The sequence below is a fragment of the Muntiacus reevesi genome, chromosome 5 (assembly GCF_963930625.1).
Source record: "Muntiacus reevesi chromosome 5, mMunRee1.1, whole genome shotgun sequence".
NCBI classification, from domain to species: domain Eukaryota; kingdom Metazoa; phylum Chordata; class Mammalia; order Artiodactyla; family Cervidae; genus Muntiacus; species Muntiacus reevesi.
Window position 1 is genome coordinate 68,263,962 of NC_089253.1, and position 26,188 is coordinate 68,290,149.

The 26,188-nt window shown below is 34.4% G+C and overlaps 1 protein-coding gene across 4 annotated transcripts in view; it reads right to left on the bottom strand.

Moving 5' to 3' along the window:
- The window catches only part of GPATCH2 (G-patch domain containing 2), a 195,245-nt gene that overhangs the window by 150,190 nt on the left and 18,867 nt on the right, over window positions 1-26,188 (bottom strand). For 3 of the 4 annotated variants that reach the window (XM_065938338.1, XM_065938339.1, XM_065938336.1), the window contains exons 3-5: window positions 24,808-24,869; window positions 21,595-21,777; window positions 21,056-21,135 (exon numbers count right to left, since the gene is read on the bottom strand). In XM_065938338.1, the coding sequence (XP_065794410.1) occupies window positions 21,056-21,135; window positions 21,595-21,777; window positions 24,808-24,869 (325 nt within the window). Of the gene's footprint in view, window positions 1-18,902; window positions 20,929-21,055; window positions 21,136-21,594; window positions 21,778-24,807; window positions 24,870-26,188 lie in introns of those variants that run through there. The other variant, XM_065938340.1, reaches the window with a different exon arrangement.

A 26,188-nucleotide genomic window follows, 5' to 3' on the forward strand; every position in this document is an offset into this window, starting at 1 on the left:
TTTCTCAATTAATAACACACTATGAAAAATTGTAAGAGAAAAAATATTTGCACGATAAGACCAAAAAAAAAAAAAAAACAGAAAAGGCAACACTACATTTATAAAATTTTACTTTTAAAAAAGCAAAAATACCTGTTTAAAAAAAAATATATATGTATAGAGTGAAGCTAAAAGATGAATTTCATCATGTCCTATCAAAGACCAGAAAAAAGTGGCAGTATGTAAACAATTCACAGTATATAACCAGTCAACAAATTATTAAACGTAGAAAACTTTAATGATTTAAATAATTGCCTTGGTTACTTATTGAGCCTTATTCTCAACTAACATTTGAGTATAAAATATACTGAACTATAATTAACAGGCACACCTAGAGGTTGTAGAGTTTATACTACAACAGAAATAAACTACTGAAATATACCAATCATTGTAAGAATGTCATATATGGATAACTTTATTATAAAAGCAATAGAAATTAGAACTTTGGAAACTAAACTCCTTGGATAGGATGCAGTAAAACATGGATAAATGAAAGACTACTAATGTCTCATAAACAGTCACTGAATTTAATTACTCCCATTCCCCCCATTAATAGCACAGAAGAATTAAACAGTAGATGAGTTAGTTACCTCTAAGACAAGGCTGAAGGAATTACCGACAGTGTGGGACAGAAAAACAATGAAATGGAAACTAGGAGAAAAAGGTTATGAGATATTGAAGGTAAAATGAGAAAGTGCAACACACGTCTGTCTGGAGTCCTAGAGAAATAGAAGACGCATAATAAACAAAAGAGAACATTTAGCTGAGGGCTGAAATTTTTAAAAAGCTGGTTAGACAGAAATTACTAGTTGTAGGAAAGACAACATAAAAGCGGGGTCAATAAATTCATATCTATGCATAATGTGAAACTACAGATATCAAAGACAAAAAAAATCAGCCAGAGTGGGGGGAAACAAAACCACATGGTCTAACATGAATCTGACAACAAGTTGCTTATCAGCAACAAATGCCAGGAGCCAGTCACAGAGTACCTTCCAAGTGCAGAGAAAAATGATTTAACCCAGAATTCTATACGCAGAAAAACTACTGTTCATAAAGAAAACTGAAATGAATCCAGTTGCAGATTTAAAACAGCAAATTTACCAGTTATAGGCACTAGGATACCTTCTAAGAACATATTGAAGAAAGGGATCTTGCAAGGAAAATCTAAGACTATGTAAGAAGAAATGCTAAGAATCTGGTAGACTTTTAAAATCTAAATAAATTATATATGAATATTAATATCTAGTTCATAAATTTATAAAACTAAAAAAATTGGAGAGGAAGAGAATGTTTTGGCTTGAAGAAGTATGATCAAAATTAGTTTTATGGTCTTTGTATTGTCAGAAGTCCCAACATTACCCACATACCTTAAATTTAACATACAGCTGAGAATTAATATTTCTTAAACAGTCAGGCATTTTTACAACTCTTCACCTTTGGTTTGCTGACCTAAAGTACTAGACTTAGAATTGGATGACCTAAGTTTCTGCAAAAAGGGATACCTACAAACAAATGTATGTTGATCCTCACAAGAAGCCCACGTTCATTCATTCAGTAGTCTCACTAATATACTGAGTTCCTACAATGTGTCAAACACTGCTCTAGATACAGAAGAGAGAGGCCAACAAGACAGACAAGAGTCCCAGACCCTAGAAGCATAAATTCTAGCAGTTGGAGATAGCAGACAAGAAAAAAAAGAAATAAAATTTCAGATTAAGTTAGATGCTATAAAGGAAAGGGAAAAGGTCACATAAAGGGAAGTAAGTAAAAGAGGGAAGAAGTAAGTGATCAAAGTAACTTTGCCTAAGACTGTGCAACAGTGTGAGTCAAACAGAGCTCTAACTCCAAATCTCCTAACCATGGCACTATAGAACGCTACCTTCAAATATACCTTTAAATATAGTGAAAATAAGTGGTATTCATTTGTATGAACTATATTTTTTTCAATTAAAGATTTGGGCATGCCATCAAAGAGACAAGAATAAATGGTAAGTGTTTTATTCCCTTAATCCCTCTTACTCCCATGGTCAGTATCAAGTGCAGTGTTTTGGTTTATTTCCTTTGTTGGCTATCAAATCTTAAAATGTTTTGAATCTGAATATCTTTAGTTAGTATGCAGCTGTCTCCCCGACACCAAGTTACTTCCCACATATGTGTCTATATTATCTGCCTGGCCCCTGAAGGAATCTGAATTTGGACTCCTGAAGTTAATGTGTGATACTAGTGTCTTTACAGCTCACAAAGTCCTATGACATATCTTATTTCATGTTACCTTTTATTACCCCTATTTAGGGATGAGGAAACTGAAGCTCAAAAGTGTTTTCTCCAAGGTCACATAGCCAGTAAATCTGAGGGAGGCTATTCTGATTTCTGGTTCTGTGCTTCTGGCTGGCACTGTACCAGAAGGGGCTAACACGTGGTTCTCTGACTGATAAAGCGATGGCAGTGGGGACTCTGAATGAGAGGAGACATGCCTCCTGGCAGGGAAGTTTACAGGTAAGATTTTAATGAAAACGCACTTTGATGAATGGGCAAGATTTCCCCAGACTGACATGAAAAGGGTGACATTTCAAATGGTAAAAGCAGCAGGAGCCAACTGACAGATGATGGAAAGTTCAAGACTTATTTACAATACATCAAATGCAGGGGAGTTAGGATGTGAAGATGGGAAGACAGCGGAAGTCCTAATGGCAGAGACCTAGAACAAGAAGAAAAGGAATTTACATGCTTTTGGTACACTAGTAGGTTTAATGTTAGAAGCCAAATAGGGCACAAAGATCACGCTAGAATTTGAGGAAAGTTGATGATGGCAAGAAAGTAAGTAGAGAAGGAAAGATTAAAAAAGGAGGCTAGTGAGGATACATCAACGGTCAAAGACACTGAACTAGAGAATTGGAGAAAACTAATTGCTAATTGACCTATTTAAAAACATATATTTTGCTTGAAAATGGTAAAGTTTACCTGGCAATTCCAAAAACTATGGTTAAACATGCTAAAAATTTCAGTCTCCAGGATGAATCCACATTCAACTAGAAAGGCTATGGAGAGGCAGGTGGGGAAAACAGAAGAGGATTCTAGACCAAGAATCAGACTATTGACCCTGCTCTGCTTATCAGTTAAGTCAGTTACTTATCTCTTCAGAATCTTAACTTCCTTTTTTGAAAAAAAATGCTGTTACCCTTTGCAAAACTGAATGCTACCAGGCAAAGGTAACAACTGTGATCTTACAGTTATTGTTAAAATCTTCATTAATGAGAGTAATAGAAAAAAACTATTACCACTTAAGCAATAAATTGACTCTGTATTACTAGCCAATGTTTATAAAACCACCAGAGGAATACCACTAAAATCTATTATTGGTATTTAAAAGCAAAGCTTAAGTGTTTCAGCTGATCTTTTTTTATGTAAAAGAGCATTATTTGATTTACTTTCATATCTAATGTGATGTGAAAATCAAATTAGAAGGTACACATAAGTCAGAGATTACTTTTAAGGTTTTCACAGCTAGCTAAATTTATTAAAACCTCTAATTTGTTAACATAGAAATTAATTTGGTAAGTACCAATGACTAACACACTTTATATTAAAGAATCCATATATCAAAAAATTAATAAGTTCACAGATTAAAAAAAAAAGTAGCACTACTTTTAGATGAAGAAAACCTGTAATTCATGTCTGATCTTTGCCTTAGAAAGCATCTGTTTTCTTTACCAGTTAGCTCAATTAATGAAAGCTATTTCAGCTATTCTAGCTATACAAATTACATTTTACCTGCTAAATTAATCATATGACATCTTATACATTAGTGATGATACAAATTTGCCAGTGAGTTACAGGTTTGATTCAAATTAATGTAACTTTCATTCCTAATAGTATCACCTTCAAAAATATATTCTAGAATTTTAACTGATATAAAAAGTGTCAACTTAACACCAAGCCTCAGAACATGCTGACTGCAAGCACATTTTGGTAGATTTGTGGGAAGGAAAACTGATTCTCATTTTCCTTTTTAAATTTTATGTAATAGCACAGTAAAGGTACAGGTGGGAGAAAAAAGGGGGGGGGGGGATACCAATCTGACTTCACTGTGAAATAAACAAAGAGAGGTACACAATTAAAATGACAAAATCAGTGTTCACCATCTAGTATCTGAACATCTACTTTAAGTCTAATGATAATATGAGGAGTATAAAGAACGGGAAATGCTCATGCATCATGAACTAAATTAAAAGACAAGAACAACTACATTCTAAAATACCATGTGAAAAACCAATCTGATTTCACACTTAGGATACATTAAAAAAGAGCAATCTGAAAATGTATACATAGAGATTCAAAAAATAAATCTGGAGATTAATGAAGGGAAGACCTCTGTGTCAGACACACAGAATATAGCTGACTGCTGTGTTCCCTTTTGGGTTACTGCTATGAATGGAAAATAAAAGGAGGCTCCCAATATGACCCTAATCCAAACGAGTATTCCATCTTCTTTGTACCAGATACTTACATGGAATCACGCTGCTACTCTGTCTTTCTCCCCACATTTTGATTCAAAAAATGGATCTATGACAACAATCATCTAATAATCGCCAAAGTGCTTCTTTTATGAATCTGGCCCTTCCTCAAGAAGTTAAGACTGAAAAGTCTTTTAATCTCTTTCTGAAAAGAATTACTGGATTGCATTTCAGTTCAAGTTCAAGGGTATTAAAATGTACAGTGGAGAGTGAAAAAGGTGCTAGGTTATAGATTTTAACTTCTTAACTAGAAAACTGACTCAAAATAGATTTTCTAATTTACAATGAATCAAAAGAGAAAACATTAGACCATAGCAAAAGTGGCACAAATGTATCAAAAACCAAATGAATAAACATTTGAGGAGATTTATTATTAGAAATTGCAATAAATTTTGGAAAGATGAATTGATTTTAGTTAAAAGGTATAACTGACAATTTATTGGGCGGGAAGATGCATTATTTTCCAATTGTTATCCATCTACAGTAAAACTGATTTGTGTCCTATTGTATTTTATGGAAAAGGAGAGTGCAACTTTCAGTGATTTAGATTAAATGTATTAATCATAACCAGGCACTGTGAACTATATATCTACTATTAAAGAAGATTTTTGACATTTAATTCTGTAGCAATATTTTGGCTCTGTACCACTCTTCCTAAATCCAATTCCTGCTACAGTTGGCAGGTTTCTCCCTTTTAATTTTATGAGGCTTAAAGTAGCATTTAACCACCCATGCGGTAAATAATGCGGGATTAGAAATATTTAGTGTTTTGTTTCCCTTTCAAGAGTGGTAATCCATCAAATCCAAAAATGTTCTCTAAAATTTTTCTATATTTTTGGCAATCTCTAATATATGATACCATAAAAACTATAAAATTAAATAAAATGCATTACATAGCCAGAATAGATCTGCTTTTCTAAAGAACTGTGTGAACCAAAAAGAGCAGATAAAGATCACTTTGAACTAGCAACACGAGTCCCCTAACAAAAAAACAAAATAAAGTAAAACAAACAAAAAAAAATATGGCTTAAAACATGATACTTGATTAGAATGTTTTAATTTTACTCCCTCGGGTAATGAATCTTAATGTGTGTGCAAATTATTTCTAAGCAGTTTAACCATTTAATACACATCTAAACCACAGACTATTGAGAGACAAAGTATTAGAGTGATACAGGAAAACAATTATTAAACATCTAGAGTGCTAGGTATTTGGCTAAGTGCTCTATAAATGTAAAAATAAATTTTAAGTTTAGTACATTATCTGGTACACATTTGTCCCCAACAAATTAAACTGAATTCAGTCTTTTTCTCATACAAGTGAGGCACAAGATGAAAATGAAATGATTAACCTACAGAAGTTTCTAACTATAATTTAGAATAGTAGCAAAACACTTTTACATTTACCATGTGAACTTAAAAAGAATTAAAAATTTCAATTAAAAAGTATAACTCTGCTATGAAATCAAAGTAACTACTGGAAGTAAAACTGACTTTAAACAAAATCAAATTCCACTTTTAAAATTTTAATTTAATGAAATGTTCACTTGGTTATTAGTGAATCCAAATCATTACAATAATCACACTATAACTGCACGTGGTACTCTGAGATACATCAAAGTAATAAAGTAACCTGTCAAATGAGTAATTATCTATATTTAATCTATATATAAAACAAATGGTCCAGAAATGAGTAAAGTCTGTAATTCACTCTAGACACACTGATGCAATATATTCATGGTTAGAACATCTAATTTCTTCATGCATATTCATATCTTAATTCACTTTTAAGTTTATGATGACTGTTATGAAAATAAGTGTATGTCCTCAAGGTATCTAAATGAAATCAAGAACCACCTACCAGAAATAATATAATCTAAAAAGAAAATGTGTGTGTATGTATGTATGTGTTTGTTAAGGCCCTTTTTTCATATATAAAGTGTCTGCCTTGCCCTTGGTTTCACAGTGCCAGACTGTGAAGCTTGGAATTACACAGTGAGAAAAACAGGAGGAAGGAAAATTCATCCAGTCAGCTAGACAGCTAGCACCTCTAAGTAACATTACAATGGAAAGTAAAGGCATTTCAAGAACAATCATATGACCAAGATATATAATTATGTGTTTAAAATGTGTTAGTAACATATATGTACAATTTGCTGAAGAAATTGTAATATATATGAAGCAACTTACTGAAGAAACAAGATGTTCAATCAAGGAGTCAGATTAACTGGTTTGTTCTATAAAACAGACAATTCCAAAGACTGTATGAGACCTGTACTAGTACTTTAAGATCCTAACTGAGGAAGGAGGATTAGGGGAAAGTTGTAGAAAGCTAATGCCAAATTCATTGCATGAATTATTTCCTTCAACGTAATTTGCAACAACTTAAGAATTAACAATAAAAACACAAATCTTTCCCCAAAATAAGTGAGTGAGTGAGTGAGTTTCTCAGCTGCGTCTGACTCTTTGCGATCCCATGGACTGTATAGCCCATGGATGTCATGGACCGTACAGAATTCTATACAGGCCAGAATACTGGAGTGGATAGCTGTTCCCTTCCCCAGGGGATCTCCCCAACCCAGGGATTGAACCCAAGTTTCCTGTATTGCAGACAGATTTTGTACCAGCTGAGCCACCAGGGAAGCCCAATCAAATTTTGAAATAGATCACCTTTTCAAGCTGACAAGAAATTTAAGGGTCAGGTCTCATGGTACCAAAAGTTAACATTCAAAAAAAGCTAAATCACTATAAATCCAGCTAAAAATACAAAGAGTGTGACTTCTGATAATTTTCATGTGTAAGAAGATCAGAGTTCAGAAGACCTGGATCTGATCCTTTATGATGAAGTTAATTCTTTGAAAATCACTTGAGTCCACAAAATGAAATTACAGTAATACTTAAATCACAGGATGCTGGAGTTTGTAAAGATGCTCTTTACAAAATATTCCATTCTATTTAAATATTTATTGCTGTCACTCACCTTTTTGGATATGAAGAACCTAACTGATGATGAGAAAGAAAAGACGTAAATGTCAGCAAGGACCTAGTAAGTTAAATCAACAGGTACCAAAGGAAAGGAGAGAGAAACACTTGTGAGAAAAAAACAGAAGAGTTGATAAGGGACATGGACAGCATAGCTACATGATGAAAATTATTACACTGAAAAATACAACATATATCCAATTCAGTAGATTTAACTTGATCAACCAAACACAGAATAATTATGTACCCAATATATTCACTAGATTGACCAAACTATATATAACTAAGGTGTAGTATTTCAGTGGGCCATTAGGCCTGTCAATTTTTTACAAATTAAAAATTAATTAGAAATATTTTTACCCTTGAAGGGGAAGAGATATAGCTTGATAGCTAAGTCTTTGGGGAGTGGGTCACAGGGCTAGAGTTTAAATTCTGATACTAACAATTACAAGCAGTGACCCTGAATAAGTCATTTAAGCCATCTGCCCCTGTTCTTGGCTTATAAGGTGGAGAGGAGAGTAATATTTATCTCAATAGGCTTTTTTGTGAACATTAAAAAAATTAACATACATAGATTAGAATACCACCTGGCAAATAAAAACTCAATAAATGCTAGCTAATATAATTAACAGTAATCAAATATCTCTGTCCTTTCATATTAGTTACATAAAGTAAAAGCAGAATTATCTAATAATATACTAAAATGAAACATTATGCAGCCAAACAAAAGAATAAAAATAGGTATAATTTATAGTCTGTTAGACTTTCTTTAAAGTTTAAAAACCATGGTGCAGATTAACTGATGCTGTATTTGTATAGATGGGTATGGGAAGAATTGGATATAGAGCACTTCTTGTCATATTTGTCTCTTAAAACCTGTGAATCTATGACTTAAAAAAAAAAAAGTCAGAAGAAAATGCTAGGTAGCAATTACCAATAAACGTAACCCACCCATTAATCATACATTTCGGCTCCCTCTCAAAGCCCCACTAAAACGACAGTAAGGAATAAAAAAGTGTAACTTCACAAGGACAAAGGAAACAGGAAAGAAGATACCACCAGGCAATCTATGTTCACAAAATCACAGAAGAAGAAAACAACAAACGTGTGGCTGGCTACGTAACACTCTCCAGCAATGGGGTAGGGGGAGGGTGGCAATAAAAAGTAAATGGACTGAAGCAACAGGTTCCACAAAGTTCCAGAAACTGGAGGCTCCAGATACCTCTTAAATAGGGAACTGCTCAAAAGCCTATTTTTTAAAGTTGATTCTTGGTCCCAATCCTTGGCCTATCAGTCGCAGAACATTATCACCCCTTCCCTATATCCCAGTTGAAGCACAAAATATATCGTAAGACGATGTAAAACTAGAAAGGGCCACTGCTGCTGCTAAGTCGCTTCAGTCGTGTTCGGCCGTGTGCGACCCCATAGACAGCAGTCCACCAGGCTCCTCTGTCCCTGGGATGCTCCAGGCAAGAACACTGGAGTGGGTTGCCATTTCCTTCTGACAGATCTTTAATAGAATTAAGAGAATTCAGTGAAAGTCTGCAGACAGAGTGCCCTGCCCTCTGCTTTGCAATCAGAATGCTGGTGAGTAGAGTCAAACATGAGACCACCCCATTCCCCAGCCCCCGACATCCTTACCCTGCTTGAGATAGGAGATTACTTATCAGGAGATTATTGTGCTTCACAGGTGGTGCAGTGGTAAAGAATCTGCCTGCAATGCAGGATAGGCAAGAGACACAGGTTTGAACCCTGTGTCAGGAGGAATGCCTGGAGAAGGAAATGGCAACCCACCCCAGTATTCTTGCTTGGAGAATCCCAGGGACAGAGAAGCTTGGTGGGCTACAGTCCAAAGGGCTGGAAAGAATCAGATATGACTGAATGACTGAGTATAGCCCATGAAAAGGAAATCACTACAGATAACAACACTTAAGGATCCCCCAACCAAAAGGTGAGCATCTGAACACGGGGCAGCCAAGCAGCCCTCTCGGATGGAATCTTACCTGCATCACATCACGAAATACATAAAAGGACAAATGAATAACAGTGAAGAAGGAGTTCCCTGGAGGTCCAGTGGTTAGGGCATGGTGCTTTCACTGCCAAAGGCCTGAATTCAATCCCCAGTCTGGGAACTAAGATCTCAAAAGCTGTGCAGTATGGCCAATATTAAAAAACAACAACAACAACAAAAAAAAACGAGGAACTTAGATACCAACATTGGTAGGAAAAGATGTCACTTAAGGTTGTACTAGCAATTGGACAAAAGGTTGTAGTGGTGGAAAAGTCCCTAAAAAGTATAAGGTAATACCCATTAGATCCTTATCAACATTTAAAATATTATTAAGCACATACTATTGGGCTAGGAGCTGGACTCCTGTCACTGGGGTGCTATGTGCTTGGGGATATAATGCAAACATAGATGAGTTATTTAGTTGCAAAATCATGCCCTACCTCAACCTCACGAACTGTAGCCATGGAATTTTCCAGGCAAGAATACAATCTGTGTCTCCTGCATCTCCTACATTGGCAGGCAGATTCTTTACCAGTGAGTCGCCAGGGAAGCCCCATGAAGATGAGTAACAGTGTAAAATAGGAAGGTCACCCATGAATGAATGAAAGAATGGCGTTTCAGAAGATGGAGTGATCTTTGAAGTGTGATGAGTTGGAGAAGGTTTTGAAGAAAAGGTATCGAGCCTGAACTATTCCTTGCAGAACATGAATCTAACAGTAAGAAGATGGGTGCACTATTGTGAGCAAAAGTATAGAAAGAATGAACATGGCTGAGTGAGGGCAGGCTGAGGGAGAGGTAGGGATGCTATGATCTCGTACCATCTGGAAGAGAGTGAAGTGTTATCTATAGGTCACAGGTGAGCAGGGAAAGTCAGAAGGAACAAACCTGACTTTGATGATAAAGGGTGTAAAAACTATTTTTTTGGCTAGGGTATAACCATGTTTTAAAAATGTTTACATGGAGTCACATGTCATACGGATTAGAGGGAGGAAAACTGGAAGAAAGACCAGCAAGGAGACTAAGGTACTATCAAAATGTAAGGTTATGAGTAACTACAATAGGGCACTGAGAGATGAAAACTGGGAAGAAAGGGCTAAAAATATAGATAAGGAAAGGAGTGAGACACAGACATGTCTAGATGTGGAAAGAGTGGAGGAAAACAAAGATAACACATAAAACTAAAATATTAACTGAACAATGAAAAACAACTTAGGGTCAGTGCAATTGAAGAATGAAAAATAACAGGATCAGTGCGTCCCTTAGCAAATAGGTCTCTCCTTTCTCTCTCTCCCTGTCCCAATTAATTTTCACTAACCAAACAACAAGCTACTAGGTGACCAAGACATATCTTATTTCCCACAGTGAAGATACCACATGCCTTCACTACATGTGCATAGAACTAAACCAAGAAGTCAATGGCTGAAAACACAATTAAGCAAGACATCAAGTTTCTGAGTCAGAGGTAACATGCACTTACTTTTTCATCCAATAAATGAAATACTTCTTTAAAACATTCTTGGGGATCAAAAAGTTAGAGGAATCTATCAAAGATACATATAAATTAAAAGGGATGACATAAAATCTAAGTAATAATTTTATTTTGGGGATTATGTAGGTTTAAAAGAAACATTTCTAGACTGCTGCTGTGTGCTGGGCTTAGTTACCGGGTTGTGTGTGACCCTTTGCAACGCCACGGACTGTAGCCCGCCAGGCCCCTCTGTCCATGGGATTCTCCAGGCAAGAATACTGGAGTGGGTTGCCATGCCCTCCTCCAGGGGATCTTTCCAACCCAGGGATTTATACAGTGTAAAATCTATACTACATACTTCAATATCTATACAAATCTGAAAGACTTCAAACAAAAAGGCCAAGTACACGCCATTGAATATTACTATGATGGTGAACTGTTATAAACAAAGATCAGGTTTAAATATGAAGTTCTAAAAGGAAGATGCTCTACTGTGAGTGGCATAAGTCATCACTTCTTGGTACACAAAGACATCATTAAACTTTTAGGTTATTCCTCTATTAAGGTACTGGTAAATGTTTTGGACACTTGTGATTTAACAACAACAAAAATTTTACAAGTTTTATTGATTTAAAGCATATATACTTGTTGGCATGTATCTCTTGTTTGTCAGAATCCAAACGAGACTGGATGACATGTAAAAAATATCTGGTTATCATTGGCTAACTATAGCATACGGACCCCTTTTATTTCTAAGACTTCTTAGTGAATTCTCAGTTGTTCAAATTGACCTTCAGTTGGAGGATTTGCAGGTGACTTCAATATAGAAAGCACTTGTTAAATATTATTTGGAAGTGTTCTACCCATCATTGATTTTGAACTTTTCTGCTATTAGATACCTGACATATCTGAAGGCAAATTAGAAAACTGAGTTTTATAGACCATCAAAATAATTCTATCAGCAACATAAAAGGCAGAAAACCAGAGTAGAAGCTTTGAAGAAAGTGAAGTGTTTGCAGCATTTCTGTTTCCCTGATTTGATTCAAAAAAAAAAGGAAAGCAAGAAAAAAATTGGAAACTCTGGCAATGTCACAATTTTAAAGAGCAACAAGGGATGGAATGTAAAAAATAATGCAAACGAATCTCTATATAAAAACACACAGAAAACAAATTTATGGTTTACTAAAGGGAAAAGGGAGGTGGTGGAGATAAATTGAGAGTACAGAATTAACAGATACAAACTACCATACATAAAATAGATAAGAAACAAGGATTTACTATATAGCACAGGAAACTACATTAAGTATCTTGTAATAACCTATAATGGAAAATAACCTTTAAAAACGTACATATATGATTGAATTGCTTTCTTATACACATGAAACTAATACTGTAAATCAACTATTCTTCAATAAAAATATATATCTCACAAAAGGGCAATCAATGTGGTACAACTTACATAAAGAACTAAAACAGGAAAAGCTGACATATTGTTTAGGAATACATATGCAAGTGGAAATCTTTAATATTAGAAGTTTGAGATGCACGGAGGAATTAGAAAGTTCTGTTTCTGAAGATAGGTGTTGAGAATAAGGTTTGTTTTTTGGTTATTCCGTAAACTGTACATTTATATTACCTATGCACATATCTTAGTTCAAGATTTTTCTCAATAAAAATCATGCTGTACACTACAAAAAAAAAAAAAAGAGCAACAAGGAAATGGGTCCTCAATCTTCATTTATGGAGTCCAATAGTTACCAATCATCAGTTTTAATTTCTAAAAAGAACATTTTACAACATATTGCAAAGGTTTTTTAGAATACAAAAGAGAAGAAAAAACTTTAAATGTTAAGTAACATCTTAAAAAAAGTATTTTTAAAAAACCTCAAATGTTTTTAACCCAATACTTTTAAGAAGAATCATTAAAAAGTCCAAGATAATTTCCTAAAAAAAAAAAAATCTTAAGATAAGCCATTTCTTTACTAATAAACGTGAATGATGTGGAACTGAATCTGTATGCAAGCACAAAAGCAAAGAAAATGAAAAGAAGAAAGAATGGCATTTCATGATCTTTAGAAATACAATAAAAAGACTGGTTGCCCTGCACAATATTCAAGTAGCCATAAAAGCAGAATGATATAATATTAAAATATTACATTTCCAAACATTATGATTTACTCTAAACAGGAAAACCAGAATGCTATATAAATATTTGACACTTGCAAAATTTTTTTAAGTAAAAAAACAAAACAAACATTTGAAAGCATCAGTATTAAGACTGTACTTTATAAATAAAAGTATCCTGTTGCTACTTGCAGGCCCACCTCCAGTGACATTTAAAACCAGTGGTCAATCTGGTCTGGAATCAGGAGAGATGTCTAGGACATAACCAAACTTACTGAATGAACAAGTGTGAGAATCCCCTGTTTCTTTTTCCACATTGTCAATAAAAGCAATGAGAAGAAAGGCACTAATTGATCAAGGCTGCACACTCACTCAATGGACATGAGTTTGAGCAAGCTCCAGGAGTTGGTGATGGACAGGGAAGCCTGGCGTGCTGCAGTCCAAGGGGTCGCAAAGAGTCGGACACGACTGAGTGACTGAACTGAACTGAACTGAACATTTACTTCAGCCTGCGATCATATTCTCTCTAATCACCTGCACATCCTGTGGTTCACTATTACATTGCTTTTGTTCAGTCACTAAGTCATGTCCAGCTCTTTGGAACTCCATGGACTGTGGCCCACCAGGCTCCTCGGTTGCTAGGATTTCCCGGGCAAGAATACTGGAGCGGGTTGCCATTTGCTCCTTCAGGGGATCTTTTTCTTCACAGTCATTTTTACTTACTCATCCTCCTCCACAATCAAGCTTATTTTTACTTACTAAAATATAAGCTTCAGGGAATCTTGTCTGCTTTGTTCACCAGTGTAAACCCAAGGCTTAGATAAGTATCTTGCATATAGTAGAGGCTCCATAAATGTTTGTTGAATGAATGGATACTATCCAAAGGTCAATTAGAATATGAAGTCTGGTAAAATAAAGGGTTTGGTCTACTGTGGATCCCACCTACCGGGAAAACAGGCAGACAGCTTTAGATTCCGAATACAGTCTTAACCTGTAATCAGACAGTGTACACGCTACACCACTGCCCATGCAACAGGACAAAATGGATTACCTTAACGCCTCAGAGATTATATCAGTTCACACGCATTCCCATGGAACACAGAGTCTGAAATGATCTAACTCCTGTCTACCTCGCTAACCAAATCCTGTCTATGACATACTCAACACAAGTGTATCTTGTACTTTAGCAACTCTGGATTCAATTTCCTGAATATTCCATGCTGTTTCAAACTTACGCCTTGCCCATTCACACTTCTCTGTCTGCCAATTCCATCCCCAATGAGTGAGATCCAACTCATACTTGCAGACATTCCTCCTGTGTGAAGTCTACCCGGAATTTTGCCAAGCTCCATTAGAGGGAGGAAAGGAATAAGAGAAACAGAAAGGATATTATCACAGTTGAACTGAAGAAGAAATGTGAGAGCTGCTAGGCACACTGTTTATGGCTGGAGAGATACTGAGGAACCTTGGAAGGCAGGTAGGGAAAACCACCTGAAACAAAGAGCAAGAAAGTAGACCTGAAATGGATGATGCAAAAGATCAAGGAGAATGTATCATAAACTACCAGAGAAACACAGAGAAGGGTCAGAACAGAGCATGTGGGTCCATGGTGATTAGTCTGCTGGAAGCAGTAAAACATCTCAATTATTACTTTTATTATGGCACACACCTTGATTGTGCTCACTATTCAAGACAACACAGAATACGGCAAGGATTTCAAACTAACTCACACTTCCAACAGGATTTTGTTAGAAAGGAAGATTTTTTTATGAAGATAATCTTTTTTTATTTATTAGTAACATGACAAAAGAATAAACTGGCTTACTAATGGAAAAGTTAAATGTGTAAATCATAAACATTAACCTATTATAGGGATTTTCTTAGAATTAAATGAATTAAAATAAATAAATAGAATGTGGAAAAATGTCTGGCATATAGTAAGCATCATCCTAAGTGCTTGCATTCACTGCTAACATTTGCTTTGCCAAGTTCCAGGCTTCTGAGGCATCACAAACCAAAAAAACAATATACGAAGTCAAGGCAATTCTAGTAATAAGTTGTTGGAGAAGGAAGCATAAGGACTTCAAATATATGGGGAAAAATGTATCAAGTGGTCACATTTGATAACAGCAAAATACCAAGACTAAACATATGCTCATGCAATTTTTTCTAAAGGAATTTTAAGATTAAATATGGAGAACAGAATAAGCATTCAAATATTTGTTGGATGAATGAATGCATTACTATATATCTGTATTATTTGAATTTATGTATATATATATATATACACACCAGTAAAGTGTAATTAACAAAAGTAAATATCAATACTAATATGAATACTATTTTAATGGAAAAGAATAAAAATTGTTAAATTTATATTTTCAAATACTAATTATGGATACTAAATTTACATGACATGAAATAAAAAGTTGTGAATAATCACATCAAAATAGAGAATTTTAATTCAAACAAGAGACACTGTTAAAAAGTCTTCTGTAAAAGAAATATTTGTTACACATCTATTAAGCAGTCACTTTTCTATGATACAAAAGCTACTTTATCTCAAAAGAAATTCTAAGAAAAAAAATCAGTTTCTAGTGTGAAATTTTCAAGATCAGATAAAAACTAAATTATTATCATACATAGTGATAGATTAGAATACACATGATATAATTTATATTTAAAATATAAAAATTCTAAATATATATCCTTTCTATATTCTGCAAGGTATCCAAAAATTCTTTAAGGATACAAATGAGTATGAATTCATAGGTTATAATTAAGCATTTAGTTATCAAACTCCATTGAAAAAAATAGATAACTAGCACATGGTCAAATTACAGTTGAGGACAAATGCTGGGAATGTTTTTAAATATCATTTTAGGTCTGTTTCCATCATAAAATTTCAGACTAGGCTAAAAGAAAATTTTATGTAGTTCCCTTATTTAAACCAAGTCCATTTAAAATGGCCCTCCCGTTATAAAAGCCTATAAATCAGACTAAATATTCCTACTCTAGTAGCCTAAGAAACAATAAAACAACAGTTTAGTAAAACATATAAAGTAAATCATTACAGTAACATTATCAATATGCCACTTATGAAATCCTGTCGTCTATGACTTTATAAATGAAGAAAAAATATAATATTATTTTTCTCTTACAGAATGAATTGACTCAAGTGTCTGAACAGATATAAGCTACTACATTGTTGATTACAAACAGTATGCTTACTTGTATAGCATGACAATTTAGATAAAGGACTGATGTTCACATTTTTTCAAATATTTAAACTTGATAAATGTATATTAAATAAAAAGTCAGTAAAATCAGATTCATTTGACAGAATAACCACCACCACCATCACACTTTTTTTCCTTACAACCATACAAAAAATGGACTGAAATAATTGTAAAATCTTAAGATAGAATCCTTATGTACAATTGTTTATGTAATATTTATGTTGGATTTCAGGAACTATATTTTAAATGGAGCCATTTATTTTCTGATCTTTCAACAGATTACTCAATTTGAATGCTAATTTAGATAAATGTAACATTGTAGAAAGAGCATCCCTTTTCAAAAAAAGAAGATAGAGATCTCTCACCTGCATAACACACTGATTAATTACGATGCTTAGAGATAGCACATGCTATCTAACTTAAATGCTATGCTTAACTCAGGTTAATCAGATTTACTTTGCAAGTACAGTGGTATCCCAAAACTGATTCTGGGATGGATCATTATTCTCAAGACTATTATCTGAATTATACTTGATGCACAAATTCTGAAAATACAAGAGATTCAAGCTGAATCTCTTGGATAACAGCCACAGGGTATTCCTTGGAATTAATTATTATTTGCTTAATTCTCCTAAAAGAGGTGGATATAAGAGGCTGGAGAGCTAGGATCCAATAAATTAGTGCCCTATTCGAACAGAAGACAGCAACAGTTAATTCCTCTCAGCATTAAATTCTCAGGACTTTGTCTGGATTCTCCCTTCATGCACATGGACAAAATTACTTTTAAGAATCAGATAACTCTGGACCAAAATCTCCTGACCAGTATTGGTCTTTCTACAAATAAATATTAATAGCTTAATAATTGTGGTAGGAGGAAGAGGGGAATGGAGAAAAGAAGCTTAAGACAAGCTTTTTAGTTTGCAGTTGAGTTTTAAGATTTAATGCAGTGTCTGTCAATCTAAAATTCATTCAAAATCATTCTGCACAGACCACATTAAAGACAAAGACTGGCTCAAATATGAATCAGGTATAAAAGAAACATAAAAAGGCTGTAATCTAAAGCATTTTAAATATTAAATATGAAGGGATATTATATATAAAATATGAACAGGTAAGTTTTAAAGTCTAAAATTCTGTACTTGGACCCATGATACAAATGTTCTCTACATCATGAGCTTCTATGCTTCATATATCTAATAAGTGTGATGACCATTTATTTCATAAACACTCTGTAACAGAGATGGTGCTGGGCCCATTATGGGAACATAATCTCATTTAATCCTGATAACACTTCTGCAAAGCAATCATTGTTTCTCTTTAACAGAAAGAGGAAATGAGGTTCAAATTGTAATTACAAGCGAAGAGAAGAACCCGGGTGGGAATTTACCAACATCTGACTTCAAAGTCTGTAAACTTTATATTAGGCAGTACCACTCTGCTCTTCTACAAAACCAGCTAGAGTCGATCCTCACTCCTAATTAATTATAGGTCCTACATAGGCAAATGTGCATATTCACTAAAATTTATTTGTAACCCCTAAGTCAACGCTTACACAGTGCTTTCATGGTCATTCACAGGCATGAGTAAAGCAGTGGAAAAAATGTGAATCATCTGAGGCACAAGTGCATTCCCCACCGAGGTCAAGTGAGGCAACGATCTGCTTTCTCGTTTCAGCTCTAATACTGTCAACAAGTGTCCTCTTTGCGGTTTACTTAGTCGCACATTTTCCAAACCTTTTTGTGCTTTTTTTGGTGATCCCCTATCTTAAGTGGTCCCCAAACATACCGCTGCAGTGCTGTCTACTGTTTCCAAGCACAAGAAGGCGGTCATGTGCCTTATGGAGAAAATACACAAATTAGATAAGCTTTGCTCGGGCATGACTTATAAGGCTGTTGGTCATGAGTTCAATGTTAACAGATCAACAATACATATCAAGTAAGGTGCTTTAAAACACAAACATACACACAAGGTTATGTGTCGACTGCATGATGTCATGACCTAAGTGCACAGGAACCCAACCCTGCGGTTTACCTGAGGAGCAGTGGTTCAGCCTTCACTAATTCAGGGAAGTGTATAGAACATTACTATGGTGAATAAGAGAATCTGATTGGAAGTTTTTCTCCAAAAATGTTTACATTAATATTTCAGCAGGAGATTCTCCTTCTGTCATTTCTCTCAAAGAACATTATATTTGTGTAGTCATCAGCCATCTGTTTAAGAAACTCCTTGCTGCCATTCCATTTAATGGGTTTGCAGCTACATGTGTCTAACTTTGCTCAGGAAACTCATTTCTCTGTAAGGCAATCTGGCTTTCCAAGTGAAAGTCTAGGCTATCAAATTTCACTTCTTACTACCGGATATTATGGCCACTGTTTAAAGATGACTGTTTTGTAAGGTTATGATTTTCAACACTAGATCATTACACATAATATGGACAGTACAAGCAACAACAACAAAAGAAAGTTTAGCATAGGAATTTAGAAATATCAGCACAAATTGGAACTCTTACCTTTCTTGCCCAAGTCAGATACTTTATTGAAAAAAAAAAAAATGATTACAGTACTTAAAAATCCAAACAAGGACAATTCAGAATTGAAAGAAAGAAAACTGGAAGGAGCTCATTGTCTTCAGTAAAATTTTGAATACAAAAAACATGGACCAGGAAAACAGTTTATGGCCTAATGCACTAGTTTCATGATAAACACACGTATATAGTATATCTCCATCAAGTGAAACTTAATCACCTTTTTACAATTGAGAGGAAAGGCAGCTTTTACTATGGTTAAGTCATGTATCATCAATACCATGAAGCTAGCCTATCAGTTGTAATAGCTTCTATAAAATACCACAGTGAGATTGCAATAAGCCTAGAAAATGGGCTACAAATCCCAGCTATGCTCAAGCAAGCAGTGAACCAAATATAAAAATAGGTAAAAATGAACCAAGAACTAGAGAGCATTCATCTAGATTCATGATTGGTAAGGCAAAGTTCATAGGCCAAGGTTTTTTTAAAGTGACTTATTCAGATCTAAAAGACAGTCATTATACAAAATAAAATAAAAGCATTTGTGTAATTCAGAAAAAAAAAAAAAAATCACGAAGTTTCACTCCAAAGGACACAGCACAAAAACGCTTACTTACAATGACCAAATACCACATTATTGTACCTTTAAAATATTGCTTTAAATATGCAAAGGTAAAGAGACTCAAAGTCACACTTTATCACTTTTAATCTCTCCGGTTTAGACAAGTCATCTAAAAGATGTCACACATTCCTGCTTGATACATTTGCTGGAATCTTTCAGACTGTAACAACTTTAGGGAAAGAAAATGTCAACTTCAAGTTTCTTTTCCAATGATCATATTTAAATTAGCCATTAAATGCTGAATTAACAATGAATCTATACAATAATATAAAAATACATGTATTGAATCACAATTTTCATCAATTATTGGAAATAATAAAAATAGTAATCATTGCAATATAACCATTTTGAAGAACTCAAATGGTCTGAATGTAGTATAGTGTCTATACCATCAATAGAAATGTTACATTTTCCCTTCTGCTTGGTAAAAATGAGCAGCAAGCATCTTTGACACACACATTTTCCATTCTAAGGATGTGTAAGCAGGTCTCACTTTTAAACATGACAATATGATTCAGTCATACAGTATTTTTTGCAATATCAGTATTTTGCAATACCAATACCATTTCAACATGGTCTAAGCCAAAATGATCATTTTAACTGGTTTCAGGTATCAGACAGAGAAGATAGTTTAAAAGGTAAGAGTAAATGATTCCACTAGAACAGACTAGGTATCACCGTGACTAGGTTAAAACTAAAGATGAATTTTTCCAAGTACAATAAAAACTATACTATAAAATACAATGGGTTTGCAATACAGAGCAGATTATCCAAGTAGAAAGCAAACTTGAACAAAATACAAACTCTAGTAGATTATCAACCTTACCTATGACTCATCTTAGCCCTTATTAAAATACCCTGAGTAAAATGCAAATATTTTAAATAATGTTGGCTATGTACGATTTCTCTAAAAATGAACCATAAACGTCAATGCATCATGTTTTTAAATTACAACAGTCAGATATGTAAAAATGAGTTTTTATCCAGTCACAATATAAACATTAAGGAATACTGATGTGAAATCTGGAAAGTTTTAATTCTCTAGCTTTTGTGAGCAATTTGGCAAAGCAAGTGATACATATATGGTTTCAATGTAAAAAAAATCATAAAAGAGAAAAATATATAAATTTACAGTAGTTTCTACCCACCCTGGGCCAACCTAGATCCCTAAAAGCCTCGCCCATCAGGTTCACTTCTGACTAAAGGAAGAATACCAGTCCTCCAGCAAAAACAGCCCCATCCTTTCATCAAAGAGGCTCTCACTTCAGTGATATTCCTCCAGGGCAAGAGGACAGGAGCCAGGTTCCCTCGAAAGTCATTCCCCAGATGTTCAAAACGTAACTAATTTATTAGCATTAGAAGATTTGGTTTATAGGGGAATCTCACTGGTCCAGTTTGTAGCCTACAAAAAAATGGATTATTTTTAAGTATAACATTAGAATATGAATAAAGGATGAGGATGTGGCTTTTTATTCCACAGAAATGGATACATTTCCAAACATGACAAATAAACAAGAAAGCATGCCTACCATTGAAGGTGGGGTCCCTCCCGATTTTTTAATATTCTTGGAAGGCATTCCATGGAGGCGACTCAGTCTGGCTTGGAAACCTGGAAAATCAAAGTTCTCAGTTGAAGCAGAGTCTATGATCACTGGAGAATAACATCCTATCAATTCAGAAATCAGAGTCAGTTGGAGGGTGAAATACATTGAACAGTAGTGAGGAAAAGGTGAAATTCACACTTAAAAGATCCAAAGCAATGCCTAGTAGGGTTCTAAGGCAGCCAGCACATGACAATCAATTACTTAAGTGTCAGAGTATTATCCAGAGTTTCTCTTTCCTCCCAATTTATCTATCATTTCAAAATTTTTACCATGGGCCCATCAAGAAAGCAAGTCAACCTTCCTAACAAAAGCGGAGAAGTACGGGAGCTGAATTACTGGTCACCGCGTTTCTTCCCAGCATCTTGTGTCTCGTCTTTCACTTCTATTTAGCATCTCCTCTGTCATGACTATTCCTAACTGACTACAGATCCCCTCTTCTCCACCAGTCGGGCAGTGCTACTGACCTCTTCTTCCCGGATGTGACATAAGGGGGAAAGAACCCGTTAGGATACTTTCAAAGACAGGATCGGGTAAGTTTTTGTCTAGATCAGTAGGATCTTCCTTTTCCCACCATGGAATGACTCCGGTGATGCCACACGCTCCCCCTGATTCCTTCTCGTAGAACCAATCGCTCTGCTCATCATCACCTGTGCAAATACAAGAAACCCCCAAAGATTCAGTTTCATCATCCCAAAAAACAGAGCTGTCAGATTCAGATTTAAAAAATAAGAGATGGTAATTAAACCAGAAGTTCAGATAAATGACTCATTTTTACTATAAATGTATAGTGGTTGCATAAAATTTTTAATATATGTCCAAATACAAAATGTGCTCAGTCACTCAGTTGTGTCCGACTCTTTGTGACTCCACGGACTGTAGCTCTCCAGGCTCCTCTGTCCATGGGATTCTCCAGGCAAGAATGCTGGAGTGGGTTGCCTGACCCTCCCCCAGGGGCTTTTACTGACCCAGGGATTGAACTCTTGTGTTTCGATTGGCAGGCAGATTCTTTTACCACTGAGCCACAGGGAAAGACCAAATACAAAACGGAGCATACTTATAATGAAAAGTAATTACTTATCTAAAATTCAAATTTAACTGAGGATCCTGCATTTTATCTGGAAATCATCTATATAATCTATAAAGAAAACTTTTCACTTAAACGTTACTTTAACATTATAACAAGAATTTCCATCAACAAGAACACAAAGTGTTATGTTTCAGAACCAGTTTAAAAATGTGAAAACAATAATACACTGGTTAATTCTTTGGCAAAAATTGTAGGAAAATCCATTTAAGTTACTACTCTTTCCATGTTAAGGAAAAACAAGCCTTAATCTCCTGCCAGGAATTAAAAGGTATAAAATTGTAGAACCTGTTCTTTGCAGCTGATAATGGTATATAATTAGCTTAATTTCATGATTTGTATGGAGTGCAAAAGGGGAAACAATCATGAACAGATGTGACTAAATGAAATTAATCTGATTAAGTTCATTAAGAAATAGTTGTGAAAAACTTGATTTTAAATGAAAAGTGACAACACCACAGAGTTTACAGAGAAACTACACTGAACTACTACAAGCAAAGTATTTTTAAAACAGAACACTATTCATAGAAAGTCTGACTTTTGGGAACATCTTTGAGTGTAATCATGGAGTAATGATCAATTTGAAATTCAGCATGAAAAATGTGCCCTCTGTGTCAATTGGCAGTATTTTGTGATTTTTTTTAAAGAAATAATAAAAATATGTATAAGCAGTCAAAAAAATAAAAAAGAGAGAGAAGGCAGATGGTTTTAAAAATAACAAACAGCATTTTGAATAAGATCTGAGATTCACTGGTCTTCTTCATGATTCTTAGAAAAGCTACTAATTTCAGATTCTAAGAGGGTCATCAGAACTGCTGTAAACTTTTTCCCTTTACAGAACATTTCTGATTCCCAAAATCTCTTACTACAAATGTTTTTAAACATAAACCAAAAAATGCCCTTAAACTTTAACTGAAAATGATTTTATGGGGAATGGCTGTATTTCAAATTATAAAGGAATGAAAAATATAAAACACTTGGGAAATCAAAGTCACCTGTTTATTTCAACTGAGGATTTCATAAAAAATATTTTTCAAAAAGCAAGCACAATTCAAAGCACATATACATTGGTACTTTCATTGAGAGTTACACTAAAAGATCACAGATCAGGTAAAAACATAACAAACGAAGGGGGATCACTTAAAACTGTCTACCCTACATCTTAATTCCAATTAGACAATATTATCATAGAAAAATGGGGTTATCTTATTTTTGATGTGATGCACAACTTTATTCTTAATAAAGAAGTGAAATAGCTAGAGATTAAGAACTTGGATTCTAAAGTCAGAGAGACCAAATAGAATTCCCGTTTTGTGACACTGGGGAAATAACTTCAAATGTATTAGGCTGAGTTTCATTGTCTAAAAACAAAAGAAGTGGGGAGGGGAACTCGTAGGGTTGTTTTCAGAATAAAATAAGAACTTAAAATAAATGTAAAAAAAACCCCCCCAAAACACTTAGCAATGTGAAACATAGGAGGCTCACAATAAATTCTAGCAGATTATTTGAAGCCATTCAATGCTTCTCAAAGATTGAGAGGCTTGTCAGAGTTCTTTTTTAAAAAGTTTTCCCATTTCATTTCATTGCCAAAACCAATGTTTATAATATAACTTCAAGTAGACATAGGTATTTTAACAAAAATTCGTGTACATTAAGGTAGTAAAGCTTACTCTCAGTCCTAAGGTTCTAACATGTTTCTGTGAAGTCTATGGTCTTGAAAACAGTTATATATCTACTTATTGGGGACAAATGTCTTACAAGTAAGCAGAAAGGAGTAATAATTTAATTTACTTAATCTGTATTGCCAAGAGGAGGAAAAGACTAAGATAGAAGACTATGGGGCATCTATTATTTTATTCTTTGTTTCATAACATCATTAAACTATTTAGACTTTAAAAAAATAAATTTTGTGGGGTTTTTTTCCCTTAAATGTTACTGCTTTCCTCTAAAGATCTCCAGAAACGGAGAAAACACTTGTATTTGTATGTATGTCTCCTGTTCCCTTATTAAGGTTTTCATAATTTCTACCAGGGCAGGTAGTTTCAAAATAATGCCATGTTGAAGTATGAGAAGTTTCAGGAAATTTCAAAGATGGGAAAGATGTAAGTTGCAAGACTACTGTTTAACAGTGTACAATACTGAATTCATGAAAATGGTCTAATTACTTACAAACTGGATAGGATGAATAAATGTCACAGCTGAATAAAAATGAAAAATGACTTGCAAATCCACTTTTATTAATGCTTAAACATAATCAAATACATATGGAATCAGGTGGAGAATGAGAACCAGGGTCTTGTGAACTTGCTAAGAGACAAAATTGAAAAGACTGAGGTATGTAAATCTTTCTCAAGGAAGATAATCCTTCCTTAACATTATTAGCTCCCCAGACTAGCTTTTGGAGATAATCAATTACTTTAGGTTATGAAGACATAGAATGGAAAGGAACTAAATCCCAGTCCGCTAAGTAGTGTGTGGAGTGCACGGAGGTAAATGGATTGAAGTCATCAACTTATGAAATAACTAGTAATAAGCACAACTTTAAAATGAAGGCGTTTTTCCCAAAGCAAGAAAAAAAATAGCATCTCAGTACCTTGTCTTCCCTCATCATTGGTAAACAAACCAGCATCAGTGCTGCTGAGACTGCTGGAATCACTAAAATAAGGGAAAAGAAAAAAACAGATCAAAAGAACAATTGATCTCTCAGTCATCAAATTTTAAAGAGACATGGCAGCTCAGAGATGGAACTTAAGCTTGACAAAGATCTGCAAGAAAATAAGATGATTTTTTTTAATCAAACTGCAAACATCCTGGTTCCATTAACTACAGAGCATATTATTTTTGGCACATAAAACCACGGGAATCTAATGGGACTCTGACAGCAAGCCAGATGTGACTGCTCTGAGGTGCGGACACAATTGATGCATTTTATTATCAGCTTTCATCAAATGCTTACTGCTCCTTTCTTATTCCACGCATTTCAGCTTTGAGCCCTGAACAACACTGCTCAATAAAATGGGGAAGTCTCAGTCAAAAGCAAGCTCAGCCTTTCTTCAGTACATGAAATAAATACAAGGGCCTGGGATGGAATTACTTTTCATAACCACATTTGCAAATATTCCTGAAAGACATTACTTAGGAATTCCCAACAACTCTATTGCTTGGCAAGGAGGAAAAAAGTTTACAAGGGCAACAATCCATTAAATCAAAGCTAAGGTCTTTGTGAAGAGAAAACAAATACTGACAATTATTAAGGAGAAAGGATACAAAAATAACAGGTTCTCTACTTCAAAAGAGTTGGAGTGTATGATAGAGTCAAACTTAACATATAAATGAAAACAATAGGAAATATTCCACTGACATGAATTAAACTGTCACTGTTAGTTTTACTAGAAGCAATGCTTATATGAGAATCTAGTTAGTTTAAAAAATCACAAGGACAAGGTCAGATGATAAGGGCTTTGGTCTTTAAAGAATATTGAGTGATGTTCTTAAAAAAAACTTTTTTACTGTAATTCTTAATTCTAACCAATCAGGAATTCACCCCAAGCACTTTTTAAATTATGTTTTTTCATCAACAGGAAGAACTCTGTAATCTTAGTTAAAAAAATCATCTTAATCTGTTTAACAATATTTCAATTGAGAGTTCAGGATTCAAATTACAAATGAAATTCTAAATTCTGAATATAAAATATTTCAGTTTTTGTTTGATTTTTTAAAAAATAAATACGAACAAAAAGGTTAAGAATTTAGGTGGCATATTCTTCTAAGGACCTCTGATTTAGCACCTTTTTCTTTAACTCTTCAAATTAAGTGAATGTATGAAACTATATTGCACAGGTGTTAATAAAACAAATACTTTCTAAAAGCATCACATTCATACTTATTTTCCTGTTTACAATCAGGTATGCTCTTCTATACATAGTGATATTAGAGTATTAAATACACTTCAGAAACATTATCTTTCTGCTATT